The sequence below is a fragment of the Daktulosphaira vitifoliae genome, unplaced genomic scaffold (assembly GCF_025091365.1).
Source record: "Daktulosphaira vitifoliae isolate Bord-2020 unplaced genomic scaffold, ASM2509136v1 Scaffold_2, whole genome shotgun sequence".
Lineage (NCBI taxonomy): Eukaryota > Metazoa > Arthropoda > Insecta > Hemiptera > Phylloxeridae > Daktulosphaira > Daktulosphaira vitifoliae.
The window spans coordinates 26,875,807-26,890,475 of NW_026099573.1; the positions used below are offsets into that span (position 1 = coordinate 26,875,807).

The following is a 14,669-nucleotide window of genomic DNA, read 5'->3' on the forward strand; positions in this document are numbered from 1 at the left end:
CCGACGATCTATCTTCTATACGCAAATGGCTACCATATTGAAAAATATACTATTTTTGTATGATAATTATGGGTTTTGTATTTTATTTTAATAGAAGTTGATGTTGCTTTTGCAATTATCCATCAATTTTTTAAAATTAAACACTATCTACAGATTTGCATCGAAGCGTTTCTTATGATAGTGATTTTAATCACTGTCACATTAAATCTATACTGGACCCTACTATGCAATGTCTCCACTATGCCGCGACCCCACTGTGCTACCGTTTTTTTATAGTTGTTTTTCTAAACACAGTATAACCTGTTTTGATATTCTATATATTATCAACATATGAAAGCTTAAAAATATTTTTACTATGTTAAAACTTATTTATTGAATAAATAAAATTTTATTTTTCCACTTAATAAATTCAAAATAACATAAGTAATAAGATTATCTGCACATTTTACTAAAACAGACAGTCAAATAGTATTATTGGAATTAAAATATTTTTAACTAAACAATTTTTTATTTAAAATTGAAAAAAAAATATACATATCTTGATTTTCAACTAATTATAAATTTTTCATCAATCCCAGTGGTAGATTTTTCCAGGAAGGGGCAATTTTGTAGGTTTTGATCCCTCAGCTGTAATAGACCTAAAATATTTTTATTAATATAGTACATAATACAAAATACATTTTACATATGTATTGAGGGTTAGAGAAAAAATAGTGCTACTCAATAATATAAAATTATGAAATATTATATATCGCGTAATATCAAATTGTCTGACCAAAGGGAAAATTTTTAATTAGCCTATTTACAATAATTGTGCAGCACTAATTATTTGAAAGTCATTAATTAAATATGCCAATATTAAAGATTTTTTTGTAAAATAAAATATCTTCTTCTTTTTCCTTTCCTTAATCCCAACTACTTGGGGTTGGCCACCCTTATCCTAAACTTCCACTTGATACAATCTTCCACATCATCTATGCACACACTAGCCGCCCTCATATCGCATTTAATTACATCCTTCCTATATCTCTTTTTTGGTCTTCTTTTACCTCCTCTTCCTTCAACATTCATTTTTATAACTGCTCATACAGCTTCATGTCCCTCTCTCCTCATAACATGACCATACCATCTAAGTCTATTTTCTCTCATCTTATTTAATTCATTTTTTGTAAAATAAAATGTCATTACAATTAATATGACCATGATAATTAAACAATTCTTAGATAATAAGACTAAGAAAATATTTTCACAAGTTTTAAAACTTAAGTTTCAAGAGCATTTACAAAATCAGGATTGGAAAAATTAATGCCAATAGTCATTAACAAATTCTTAGGAGAGATTTTAGTCTTAGAACCAAAAAATAAAATAAAATAATGCAATGTTAATAAAATGACTAGTCATAAATATGTTTGGTGACCAATAACCATCAAAGTCAGGGGCATCTTCAAAAAAAATACACATTAGGAAAACTAGTTCAATAAGGTTAGTAAACAACTAATTGTATTACTTGGCATTTTCAATTTTAATGTTTTGACTTGTTTCAGCAACAACCAATGGAGATGTTACTTCTCTGCGAGCATCACGTGTACAATAATAATTGTTATTTACTTTATGATAAGGCCCTCCTGGAATATCTGGAGGAGGTTGAGTTGCAGCAGATACTTCATCAACCATTCTAACATTTGGTTTGAAATTACGCTACAAATAACACAAATTTTTACTTAAAATAATAATTTAATATTTAAAAAAAAATTAATTTTACATCATATAATCAGAAATCTTATAATCTTAAACAAATTTAAGTACTGCTGGTTTCCAGTGAAATGGAGATTAAGTATTTTTTTAGATTAGTATACATTAATATCTGACAGTGATTAAAATATAAAACTCTTCCATGTTATAAAAATTAATAGTTTCTACAAAAATGTCTCGATTTCAAACTTTAGAAATCAATTATTAATAGTAAACAAGTAGTTAATAAGTCTTTCTATTTTTAATCATATAGTACTAAAAATAAGCATTGAATTGTATAATTTAGAATGAAGCAAGTATAACATTACAATGTAAAAAATTATAAAATCTGTCATTTTTACCAAAAATTTAAGATTTTATACTTTAGTGGTCGATAATTCATATAGTTTTTGGATTGTTATTATTTTAAGGTAGATTATATTTGCTTTAATTTAATGTAAGTTTGAAGAAGTCAAGTTTTTAGAATTGAAAAATTAAGGAAATATGTTATACGAGGTATAAATTTGAAATACACTATTTTTTTATATACTAACACCGCCTAAAAAAGTTCTAAGAGCTGATATAAATGCAGATGGTTGAAACTGTGATGGTATTTTTTGAACCCAATTGGCCATTTTAATTAAAATTTAAGAAAAATATTACGAAATTAATAACTCTTAAGATTTAACTACTTTAATATTCTCTAATGATAAATAGTTCAGTAATTATTATTCAACCGATTACAGCTGTTAAGAGTATTATCATACATTGATATCAAAAATATAACAATACCCATCACGGCTAGGCTGCACCAGATTACTAGTTAAAATTATAACATAAGCATATTGTACTGATAGATCTCTATGTCATAAAAATAAATATACTTTTTTAAAATTGAAAGATAAAAATAAAAATTTTGTTTTTGTTTGTTGAAGTCTTTATCACAGAATAGACATTATGTCTTTGTAAAGTTTAACAGATAAACAATCAGCTGTCCAGGCTGATAACCTACATCACAAAAACAAAAACATTGATAATTTAATACAAAAACGCAGAAAAATAATAAATAAATCTTTGTATACTGAGATATAAATTTTTTTAACTTGACCATGACATTTTTTCCTTTAAGCTACTTCTATTGAAATTTTTTATCATTTTATGAAGTACAAATGTAATCCTTCTTAATTTTATTTAATTATCAATATTTTTCCAATAATATTTGTTATAATTAAAAAATTATAAAATGTTGTTTGTGAACTAATATTTTTATCTATTGTTTAAAAACTACTTTCCTATTAAATGGAATATATTTTTAATTAAATGTGTTAAATACACTTTTTTGAGACAAAACATCAATCATGTCTGCTGATTCTCCTTGCAAAGCATCTAAAAGTCTTATTGGAAAAACAGTTTTACCGGGTCCAGTTGTTGATAGATCAATTATTGATAGTGTTACTGGATTTATTCAAGATGTAGTTCCTCATGTAAGACGCAAAAAAAATTGAAAGTTTGTTATTTATTTATTTTATATTTAACTGTTTTAGGGATATTCTAATATTATCAATGTTGACAATAGAGAGAAAATACTTTGGACACAATTTGAAACTTTGGAACTAAATGAGTTTTCGTCTACTTTTGAAAATGATGAATCACTTATGTCTGGTGTATCACCGATGCTTCTTACATTGGGTTATGGATTTGGTGTTCAAGTAATTAAATTAATTGGACATTTACAAATAAATTGAACTTTTTATTGTAAATGTTTGGAAAAAAATGTTTATAATTTATTAATTTTTTTTACTCTAAATAATGTAAATTTATGCTTCTGCTTGAACTGAAAATTTGATTATTTTTTATATGGAAAATTATATTTAATGTTCAAGGTGTGGTATATTGGAGCTAATGGAGAAGCATATGAAGTTTTATCATGGTCTCAGGGAGTTGTAAAAATTTTAAAGTTTATACCCTCACCTATTCTAGACCTCAAGTTTCGTCAAGATCCTTTTGCACACAAAAGACCATTGATTGCTTTATGTGATGGCTCTGGTCCTGGTCCACAATTTTGTTCTATAAGTTTTGTGTCATTGACCTGTGGAGATGTGGTTTGTTTATATATAAAAAAAATGTTTTCATCTTATACTTATAATCAATATTTTTAGGTTAAAACAATAAAGTTTAAAAATCCTATCATGGATATAGCTGTGAATCATTTTGCAATAGCAATTGTCTTTTTAGAAAAAATTGCCATTTTTGATGCATTGACAGTTGAAGATATTATGACAATCACCACTTGTTATCCTAGTCCTGGTATAAAATCAAACCCCATTGCCTTGGGAACTAGGTAAAATTTATGTCTTATCAACTTGATACTAATTTATACAGTAGAGGTAAAAATTATAAGACACCCCCAAATTTTATATTTCACGCGTTTCAATTTTGGGTTTGTATGCAATTGTAAACGTTTAAATACATGTAGTATTGTATGTAAGTAAGTATGTAAGTAAATACATGAAACTTTTTATAATGTGTTCATAAATTTAAAAGAAAACCGCTTCATTTACATTGGTTCCATTTGTAACTTAATTTTTATGATTATTTTAGATAAAATTGTAATACAAAATAAAATAAAACATTATATTTTGTGAAATTCTATATTATATTTCAAATTAATTAGTTGAAATTAAATAAAATATGCTTTTTTCTATGATTTTTACCAAGCATATTTAAAAAATTAACTTATTTGACAGTTCATTACCAAAAAAACTAAAAATTCTTATTATTTGCCTGTGCTTTGAATATTTTTAAATGAATCGACTTGATCATTTTTTTCATCAAACTTAATTATCTAAATAACATGTAGAAAAAAAATTTTTAAAAGCCTTTAAAATTATTTGTTGACTGACATTTGTTGTATTTTTGCAAAAGTAACATTTTTAACTAAAATAATCTTAAACATTAAGTTACAATGAAACCAATGCAAAATAAGTGGTTTTTTTTTAAGTTTATGAATACATTATTAAAAAAAAAAAATTTTATGCATTTACTTGATGATTTAAACGTTTACAATTGCATACAAACCCAAAATCTAAATGTTTGAAATATAAAATTTGAGGGTGTCTTATAATTTTAACCACTGTAAATAATTACTGTATAGCAAAAATATGTTCATACATATAGATGGTTAGCTTATGCAGACCAAAAAGTTATTTCATGGAATCGATCATTAGGAGGATATGAAGGTGAAAATGGCCACTCTTATACTGCAACAGTTTTACATGCTGCAAAAACATTGAGTCAGAGTCTAAGAGACTTAAGTGGATCTGTTGCAAATAGTATAACAGGCGTTCATAATTCCAATTCAGTACATAACATATCTTTAGTAAATGAATCAAATCAAATGAACCCTGGTATTATTACTGTTATTGATATTAAAGTATGTATATGGAATTAGCAATGTATTTTATGAAAATTTCAATTAATTTTTTTTTCTTAATTCTATACTTAGAATAAATTATTAAAAGAAATGGAAAATCATGGACCAGATATAGTGGCTCATTTTATTGCTCATTGTGAAGCTATTGTAGCATTAAATTTTGATCAGTCTGGTTTGATGTTAGTTACTGCTGATAAAAATGGACATAGATTCAATGTATTTAAGATAAATCCAAATGTATTAGGTTCACCATTCGCATCTGTACATCATTTATACACTTTACATAGGTACATTTGAAAGTTTTATTCAATTATTCTTATTAATTTAATTGGAAATTGTTATAGAGGTGATACTACTGCCAAAATTCAAGACATACAATTCTCCAGTGATTCTAGATGGGTAGCAGTAAGCTCATTAAGGGGAACTACTCATCTGTTTCCAATTACACCTTATGGAGGCCCAATTGGGTTACGAACACATTCAACACCACATATTGTAAATAAATTATCCAGGTAAATAGAAATCTTTCTTATAATTTATTATATTAATTATAGTTATGTTAATCATATAATAAAAATTGATCACTTGTGGCTAATTAATTAAGTAAAATTAAAACTATATTAAAAATATTATTAATTTAAAAAAACTAAAAAATATTAAAAATATTAAACTCAAAGCCACAAAAAAATTAATGAAAAGTATGTGTTTAGCGTTGATAATGGTAACATTGTTTCCGAAATACGTATCCGCGACTTTTCATTAACTTTTTTGTGGCTTTGAGTTTAATATTTTTAATATTTTTTAGTTTTTTTAAATTAATAATATTTTTAATATAGTTTTAATTTTACTTAATTATGTTAATCATATTTGTAAAATTTAATCAACTAAAGACATTATATTATTGTCTACTTTAATTTATATTTTTTTCATCAAATGAAAATAGTTCATTTATGTTTAATCAATTTTTTTTTTTTATAGATTTCATCGTAGTGCTGGATTAATATCTGATGGTAGAAATAGTCCTGTATTAACTGATTCATTGCAAAATTCTCAAATTATACTACCGTATTCAAGTCCATGTATTAATCCAGCGCCTCATCCAATTGTTATACAGTCACTTAATCAAATACGATCTCAAGGAAATAAATTAACCTCAGATGAGGTTGGTATATCTACATATATAAGATTATCAACTTGTTTTGCCCATGGTCGAGTTTTAGATACAACTATGATTAGAGACATATCAAATTTGTCTTATAATTCAAAGAAAACTGTTGCTGATTCTTTATACGTAATGACTAGTAATGGAATACTTACTCAGTATGACATGTTCCCTGTTCATTCTAACTGTAAGTAAATTTTCATTATAATCACATCAATTGTTTTTTTAGGAAAAAAATGAAAAATCTAAGATAAAATGATCAAATTATTACATTATTTAATAATTTGACTTTAAGTATACACAAACATCCTTTTTAATGTCAACTCTATCAACAATAAAAATAAGTAGTAATAATATCAAATTAATATTTGAGAAATTATTTGATCTTTTTTTAGCCATTTCAAAAGAAAAAATATTTGATGATACTATGATTGAATTGAATATAGAACCTAAAACTGAATGGAATTTATACAAACCTCCTCTTCATGCAACCACTGTAAATCCTCCTTTAAATAGAGGTAATCCACTATTGGATTTATTTATAAAAACTCCATTTTCAAATGTAACAAATGTCACAGAAAAAAATAATTTGGAAAATATTGATGAACGATGGCTGTCTCAAGTAAATTTTTAACTGTTCCTAAATAATTTTTTTTTAATCAATTTTTAACATACAAAATGAAATTTAGGTTGAAATTAGTACTCATGCTGGTCCACATCGCCGTCTTTGGATGGGACCTCAATTTTCATTTAAAACTTGTAACACTTCAATTTTAGGGTAATATAATCTGTTACAAAATAGATTTAAAAAAAACACCTATAATGTTACTAATTTATTTTAGAAGATCTGATTCTGATACTCAATTGAGTGAAAATGAAAATGGTCCACGGCTTGTGAAATCAAGTCCAGTTAGTGTTCCACAAACTGGGACTTTAAGTAGACAAAGTACTCCCGTTTTTATTGAATGTGGTTCAAATAGTAAGTATTATTAAAGATTTATGTGCTTAAAATTTAATATTGAAAGCCTTTGTCATTGTACATTAACAAAACTTTAAAAAATAATTAAATTTAATATTAATAAGTCATTCTGATTTGACAATTTAGTATTTAGCATTTAATAAAAAAAGTATATAATGAAACCTATACTGTTTATACTACAGTATAATATATAGTTATAAATATTAATTATCATAATCAGTACCTTGCTAACTATCATTGTCGCCATATGGAAATCATATATTTGGTGCTTCTATATTATATATTTATAACAAAATACATCTTATGCCAAAAAAATGTATTCATATATTTCTAGTTCCCATTGCCCCTCTTAGGACAGCTTCAATCATTATTTAGAATATATTTTTATATTCATTTTTATACTAACTAATAGTAATTAAATACTTTAGGTAGTTTTGATTATTCACCTAAATTTCTGGATTTGAATCAAGGAGATTCGTCAGATTTTTCATCTGACCAAGGTGAAACTAAGATACTTGAAGACCTTGCAGAAGCTATGAATGAGAATCTTCATATAAATAAAGCTGGTAACTTTAAATAATTATAAATTCGTCCTTGTAATTCATTAATATTTCAAGTTTTAAGTTTGCTCAGTTTTAAACTTTTTTGATACAAGATTATTTATATATGTTATATATTATAAAATTAATTTTTTTTTAAATTAAATATATCTCAGTAATTGTTTAAAAATTATTATCAGATGTGTTAATAAATATCTTATGAAGTATTTATCTCTATGTTTAATACATAGCTAATTTTTTTAGAAGAGAAGATTCAAGAATTTTCAGTAGATTTGTTAGATAAAGGTTTGCTATTATAAATGTAAATATCTAATTAGCTGAAAAACCATTAATTGTATTAATATGATGTATCTATATTTATTACTATTCAATTAATCATTGAGTTTACTTATTTATGAATAAGAACTATAGCAATTTCTTTTAATATAATTTACTTTTTTCACTCATTTTAGCTAAGTTGTTAAAAAAAAACTTAAATAAATTATTCAAATACATAAAGTTAAGTTTAATTAGTTATGTCAATAGTGTACCTATTAATAATTAACTATACTACCACGTAGAGATGTCTTCTTGGGTAGTAAATGAATATACTAACCAAGTACCACATAAAGAAATATTTACAAACCAAGTATTGATTAATAGACGGGTTGGGTTATTAAAATAGCTTAATTTTAAGAATTTATATAAAAAAAAAATAAAAATATCAACCTTCTATTATAAATTCCTCATTTAAATTAAACCAAAATATAAAGCGTAAAGTGAAATTTTAACACCCCATATTCAGAATTCGCTTCCCCAAAAATCTAGAAAAATCATGTATATTTTATTTGGCCTCCTCAACATTTTTTTCACCTTACAATGCATGCAAATTCTCATTTATAAAATATTTATTCAAATAATTCTAAAAAAACCTTTACTAAAATTTTTTGATCACTATTGATCAATTATTGAATATCATCATTAAAATTTATTTAATTAAAAAACATTTTAATTATTCATCAAAAATAACAATACTCCTCAGTAGGTACAAATAATAGTCAATCAAATATTTTTAATTTTTGTAATTTCCAGAAGGTAACATACTATAACATTTTTATCTACTCAATGATTGAAGTGATTATAGATATGATAAAAATAACTGAACTAGAACTATAAACTTGATTAAAAATATCCTCATATAACAATAATTTTTTAAAGTAATGCCAAAAATAATTCTGTTACTACATAAAAAAATGAATACAAAACTAGTACTTGGTATAAACCAAATCATAAAAAGAAGACCGTGTACTAACAATTTCTTGAAAACCAGCTACACGGCTCATCTCTACTAACATATATACATATTTAATAAATTTTCAAATAAAATGATTGTTTGGAAGCATATTTTTTTTCTTTTTTAGGCTTATTAACTCATTTTTTTTGTATTTCAGTTTTAAATTTACTAATTCATTTTCTTTATCTCTTAGAACTCTCAGAAACTGAAACTATAGATGAAGGCCAGTTTAATATTCAGCCTATATTAATTAAAAGGTGTAAGAAAGCAAAAAAGAAAAGAAATAAGTAATTAATGAAACCAAATTTAAAAAAAACTATCATGTTATAGTTAAATGTTATTTTTTTTAATTCTTTGTAAAGTTTAAATTATTGTATAAAAATTTTATTTTATTTAAAAAAATAATTGAATTAACCTATTGTTACTAGTGTTTATAAAGTAAAAAAATTGTCATTACCTATGTATAAAATTTGTTTAATGTATTTTATGATCATTATATCCATGTTTATTTTTAGCTCTTAACTTTTAAGTTATTTCTATGGTACCTACTTATAGTTATAAGTAAATATTTAACATGAAATTTATTGAATTTTGTCACTGCTTAATAGTTATAGCATGTACAGTATTTATTATAGCTATCATATTTGTTAAATATAACCTGACTAATCAATCACAAAAATGTTTTAGTGGATCGGTAAGAATAATTACAATAAAAATAAAATTATAATAAATACTTTATTGTTTTAAGACTTATTTTTAGTTTAATTGTACAAATGTGGACATGACACCTCGAATTGAATCTCCTATTAGTTTTTTAATTTGGCATTATGTATATTTTTATGTTATTTTTATGATAATTCTTTATTTGTGTTACTTATACACATCTATACCATTTGTTTCCGTTGAAGAAAAAATAATAATGAACATACAGCCACTTTGTATAACAGTTGTAAAAGATTAAACATTTTTATGTATTTATTTTTTGTAACTTAATTAATTATCCTTTTTTTTATTAAGTTAAGTTGATAAAAAGAAAACTAAAATAAATAAAAAAATTATATATTGATTTGCATGAAAATGTTGAAAAATAATACTTATAAAATTTAACTAGTAGTTATGTAATTTTAAAAATAGAAGTATTGTTAATACCATCATTATGTAAATATATATTGATAAGTTAAAATATTGTTGATTATGAAAAATAAACTGTATCAGACAATCCTGAGGAAGCAGTACTTTACAGCTAGTCATTTTGGGTAGTTTTAAGAGGGAAGAAAGCATATTAAGAAAAAAAGGTTGATAAAAGCCTAATGTGTCTACTATCAAAAACTTCTCTCTAACTAAAATTTTAATCTATTTATTAAACACAAATTTAATTCTAAATTTGACCATCTTAGGAAAAGCTGAATTGTTAATAGTGTAACTACTAAGAATAATGCTTAAGCATTTGAAATTTTTGATCCATTGAGCAGTATCATATAATCAATTAATTGAAAATTTTCCATTTAATTTAAAATTAAATCTTGGAAGGTTAATAAGAGAAGGAGTTTTCCTTTATTAGAGCTAGGTATTTCTAAATAAAGATGAAAAATAAAATTGGAATTATTGCTTTTAATCATGCAATTCATTTTTTCACTAATATCACTAGAAAACACAGAATAAATACAAGTAATACACAATATTAAACAGTAATATGTACAACATAAAATTAGATAAACATTTTTGTTTCTATTAAATTTTCACATAGCAAATGTCAAACTTGATATAAGATACCATGTTGTAATGGGTTGAACCATCACAGCCATTATTACAAAATAAAGTGTCCTTTTACGCTTATATTCAACCATAACAATTGTTTGGTTTACATTAGGATCAGGAACTATTGAATTTAATTGACATCGCATTGAAAATAACTGAAAAAAAAAAACAAATATAAATTATTAAAAAAATTAAAAACTTATCATACAACTAAATAAATAATTAAGCAAAAGCTCATTGTAAAAATGAATTTATACTATTTAATCATAACATTGCAGAAAAATCTCTTTTCTCAAATAAAAATAATTACAACTATATAATAGTACTTTAACCACTACATTTATTACATGAAAATAATACAACATAGCTAAATCATATAAATTTTCATAGCAAAGTTATATTTATATTTAAAGAATATATCATTTATTTATAGAACATTTTATAATGGAAACTATATTAGTTTCTACAGAAAAAATAATAAGGAAAAGAGCTTTGTCCTCTAGTGTATGATATCTAACATTTGTATTATTATATTATATTCAAGTAATATAATATATTATATATTATATTACAGTATTTGAGTAAAAATGATTTAAGTTATACTTTGTAAATCATCATAGTCATAATTTCAGATTGGGAATACTATTATAAATGTTACACTTATAGAAGTAGCTATTTTTATATAAATAATAAAATTAAAATGATTATATTACCAAAAAATACATAAATGCAACACTTGAATATATAAGAGTAATATAAAACAATGTTTCTCCAAAAAGTAATCCAACAGGAACACATAAAACAATGCTAAACAATTAATATTTTGATGAGTTATTAGTTTAAAAATCAACAATATTAATTTCTATATACCCAAAGTATTTGTATCCAGAGTATGAAGTAAGATCCAAAGTTTTTAAAGAACTATGAACATTTGTCACATACAATACAAAAACCTCAATCGCAACCAAAAATACTTCCCAAGCTAATGCACGTGAAGCATAGACACTTAATAATTCAGGGCTAAACTGACCATGTTTTCCAAGAATAAGTCCCAAAAATAATAAATATCTAAAAATAATATCAATAATTAGATTAAAGTATTTTCTTATATTATGAGTAAATTTTGTAGGAAAATTAACTTATATTGAGAATAATGAATAGTAATTATCATACGTGACAAATGAAACAGTTGGTATATAAAGATCAGGAGCATTTATATCTGTCTTTGGTCCAGCACGTTGATGACTATTAGTATCACCTCTTGACTCCAAAATAATTGACCAATCCTATACAATTAGACAAAACGCATTAATGAAAAACTGTTTTTATAAAGTATTTTTCTAATCATTTTTATGTAGATTGAAAATATCTTTTATGATTTTCAAAGTTATATAAAAAAAAATCGAGATTATTGACTTTACAAAGCAACTACTCATATATATTAATTCTTTAGTACATTTATTAAATATGAAAAAGAAATTTTGGATAGTTGAATATAATATAATGATTATAATTATAGTGAAATTCAATAAAATAAACATATAAGGATTTGATAGAAAATTTTCATTAAAAAAATAATTCACTTTATATATATAACATCTTTACATACAGTTCTTGCAAATGGAAACAGCAATAAAACCAATTTACTGATAACATAACGAGTGTCAACAGCAAAATATCGTTTAATTTCTGCACTAATACCACTAGTATATTTGCCAACATTTTCATCAACTACTTGACCAATTATTTTTTGGCCATATCGAACAGTTGCACCAGCTAATAGTGGATTATTTCCAAAAGCATCAACAATGTTACTTGATGGAATAAACATAGAAGGCGACTGTTGAGGAATTTGAGGCCTTTGACCTTAAACAATTAATTATATTAGGAAATAAAATGTTAAATATTATTAATGGTAAGATAATATATTATTTTTCATAACAATAATTAATGATGTAATTTTTTTGTTTTTTACTAGTTTAGCAATACAATTTTTTTATAAATACACAATGTTCTATATTTAGTACACATACATACATAGCTTTTATTTTATGATTTTCTTTTTATCAATCTCCATACTCATTATTTTTTTTGTAATCATACAAGTTATTTAGGTAATTTTGGTGAAAGTAAAACAAACCACATAGAACAAAAAAAATATGGTACTATTGTTCTATGAAAACATAAAAGAACTAGTAAAACTAGCCAAAAAAAAAAATAATAATTCCTCATATAAATAAGATATTGTTTACAGTAAAAAAGTATATTGCATTTATTTTACATAGATATAACATAACTATCTCTACTGAAACTAATAGTCTCAAAACAACCAAAAATGGTAAAGTAAATAGAAAATCCTAATGATTACCTAATGATTAATGATATTATTACCACAACTAGCATATTTATATAACTATATTTTTTCATTTAAATAACTATTTCTAACCCAATCAAATTTATCCTATTACTTAGCATACGTTTAAAAGTTTATACAAAAAATAATAATGTACTTAAAACAAAATTACGACTAACTTGGTATTTCATAATTTTGTCCCTGTTGAATATTGTTAATCTGAGAAGGTACAGAATATCCAAAATTATTTTGGCTATAACCCTGTTGAGGCTGAGAAGGCATGGATGTAAAGTCATTATAGTAAAATTGTTGTTGAGATGACTGTGATTGAGAATCTGAGGAAGGCATATAATGCGATGGCTGACTGTAAAAATATGAATCGTTGGTAGATGGTCCTGCCATTGGTGTATTATTTACATCTAAACCAGGAGTTTCCATCGGTCGTCTAGTGAGGCGTCTGCCACTACTACTATTATCTAAAAATTACAATATTTCTTAACAGCCGTTCATTTTACACATATTTAATAAAAATAATCTAATAATACAGTTCAAATTACTTAGATTTTCGTTATAATTCATTATAACTTTCAATTCTTTTAATAAAATATGAAAATAAAAATATGTAAATTACACATCAAAATAATAGACAATTAATAATTTGTTTTCTATTATCATTTATCAGTAGATTTTATGAATATAAAAAATTCAATCGCCACGTTTTTCTAGACCTATCAGCAAAAGATAAACGAGACAATACATATGAATCTTATCAACAGTCTGTTAATATCTTTAAAAGTTTATGATTTTCCCCTCCTAAGAATCGCTATTTACAATGTTTAAAAATATGCTTATTGTTGAGACCATTACGATTTACGCGAGTGGATATATTAAATGGACTATTTTAATTTGTCATTTTTTAATTTTAAATAATGCTTTAAAATTCCATGTAGGAATATAACTGATTACCAAATTTATTCCTTAAAGTAATTTCATAGATAATTTGTAGATTTTTAAAATTTGAATACATTATAGCCAGGGCCGGATTTGACGGAGGGTTTTAAGGGCACTTGCCCCGGGCAGCAGATGTTTGGGGGCATCCGGATGCCGAATACTATAAAAAAAAATTTAAACTTTTTAACCCTCGGCTTATGAAAAAATCAACTTTAAAAAATAAATATTGTTTTGTATTTATATAATTTGGTCTGCAAAATTAATACCGATATACGTCACATGATAACAAAACGACATTGGGGCATACTGCAAATACAATATAATACTTTAGTAAATTGGTATAAACGTTCGAGTAATTATGTCATTTATTATTAAACAGCGTGGTGATAGTGCCTGGAAACCCCGGGTTTGATAAGACGTGACTTTGACTTCTACGAATCGATACCATATTATAATAGCGATTAGCGCA

At 24.5% G+C, this 14,669-nt stretch overlaps 3 protein-coding genes across 6 annotated transcripts; 1 reads left to right on the top strand and 2 right to left on the bottom strand.

Moving 5' to 3' along the window:
• Positions 1 to 345: 345 nt before the first annotated feature.
• On the bottom strand, positions 346 to 2,485 carry LOC126897209 (NADH dehydrogenase [ubiquinone] 1 alpha subcomplex subunit 7-like). Its single transcript, XM_050670623.1, has 3 exons — positions 2,286 to 2,485; positions 1,508 to 1,698; positions 346 to 638 (listed from the first exon to the last, which is right to left on the bottom strand). The coding sequence occupies exons 1-3, from the start codon at positions 2,364 to 2,366 to the stop codon at positions 569 to 571; spliced, it is 342 nt and encodes a 113-aa protein (XP_050526580.1). The 5' UTR covers positions 2,367 to 2,485; the 3' UTR covers positions 346 to 568.
• A 347-nt stretch (positions 2,486 to 2,832) lies between these two features.
• LOC126897184 (breast carcinoma-amplified sequence 3 homolog) lies at positions 2,833 to 9,718 on the top strand. Of its 3 annotated transcripts, none has more exons than XM_050670566.1 (14): positions 2,833 to 3,215; positions 3,276 to 3,440; positions 3,615 to 3,833; positions 3,891 to 4,072; positions 4,909 to 5,164; positions 5,237 to 5,451; positions 5,509 to 5,676; positions 6,143 to 6,513; positions 6,722 to 6,948; positions 7,016 to 7,104; positions 7,169 to 7,305; positions 7,734 to 7,871; positions 8,109 to 8,150; positions 9,332 to 9,718. In XM_050670566.1, the coding sequence occupies exons 1-14, from the start codon at positions 3,090 to 3,092 to the stop codon at positions 9,427 to 9,429; spliced, it is 2,433 nt and encodes an 810-aa protein (XP_050526523.1). In that variant the 5' UTR covers positions 2,833 to 3,089; the 3' UTR covers positions 9,430 to 9,718. The 3 variants fall into 3 exon arrangements, with proteins under 3 accessions (XP_050526523.1, XP_050526525.1, XP_050526524.1); XM_050670568.1 differs by having other exon boundaries at positions 8,109 to 8,166; positions 9,332 to 9,443; XM_050670567.1 differs by lacking the exon at positions 8,109 to 8,150.
• A 1,015-nt stretch (positions 9,719 to 10,733) lies between these two features.
• Positions 10,734 to 13,981, bottom strand: LOC126897193 (protein YIF1A). Of its 2 annotated transcripts, none has more exons than XM_050670600.1 (7): positions 13,795 to 13,981; positions 13,429 to 13,725; positions 12,506 to 12,762; positions 12,070 to 12,182; positions 11,767 to 11,964; positions 11,610 to 11,703; positions 10,734 to 11,051 (listed from the first exon to the last, which is right to left on the bottom strand). In XM_050670600.1, the coding sequence occupies exons 1-7, from the start codon at positions 13,826 to 13,828 to the stop codon at positions 10,878 to 10,880; spliced, it is 1,167 nt and encodes a 388-aa protein (XP_050526557.1). In that variant the 5' UTR covers positions 13,829 to 13,981; the 3' UTR covers positions 10,734 to 10,877. The 2 variants fall into 2 exon arrangements, with proteins under 2 accessions (XP_050526557.1, XP_050526558.1); XM_050670601.1 differs by having other exon boundaries at positions 13,807 to 13,980.
• Positions 13,982 to 14,669: the final 688 nt, after the last annotated feature.

Bases quoted from the DNA above. Each gene is read 5' to 3' on its own strand.
- LOC126897209 (XM_050670623.1), bottom strand. From the start codon at position 2,366: ATGGCCAATTGGGTTCAAAAAATACCATCACAGTTTCAACCATCTGCA. The intron at 1,699-2,285 runs GTTAGTATATAA...TGTTATTTGTAG, and splicing joins TTAGAACTTTTTTAGGCGGT to CGTAATTTCAAACCAAATGT. The intron at 639-1,507 runs GTAATACAATTA...AAAATATTTTAG, and splicing joins ATTAAAATTGAAAATGCCAA to GTCTATTACAGCTGAGGGAT.
- LOC126897184 (XM_050670566.1), top strand. From the start codon at position 3,090: ATGTCTGCTGATTCTCCTTGCAAAGCATCTAAAAGTCTTATTGGAAAA. The intron at 7,306-7,733 runs GTAAGTATTATT...TAAATACTTTAG, and splicing joins TATTGAATGTGGTTCAAATA to GTAGTTTTGATTATTCACCT. The intron at 7,872-8,108 runs GTAACTTTAAAT...TAATTTTTTTAG, and splicing joins TCTTCATATAAATAAAGCTG to AAGAGAAGATTCAAGAATTT.
- LOC126897193 (XM_050670600.1), bottom strand. From the start codon at position 13,828: ATGAATTATAACGAAAATCTAAGTAATTTGAACT. The intron at 12,763-13,428 runs GTTAGTCGTAAT...TAATTGTTTAAG, and splicing joins ACAAAATTATGAAATACCAA to GTCAAAGGCCTCAAATTCCT. The intron at 11,704-11,766 runs GTATATAGAAAT...TTAATTGTTTAG, and splicing joins TCTGGATACAAATACTTTGG to CATTGTTTTATGTGTTCCTG.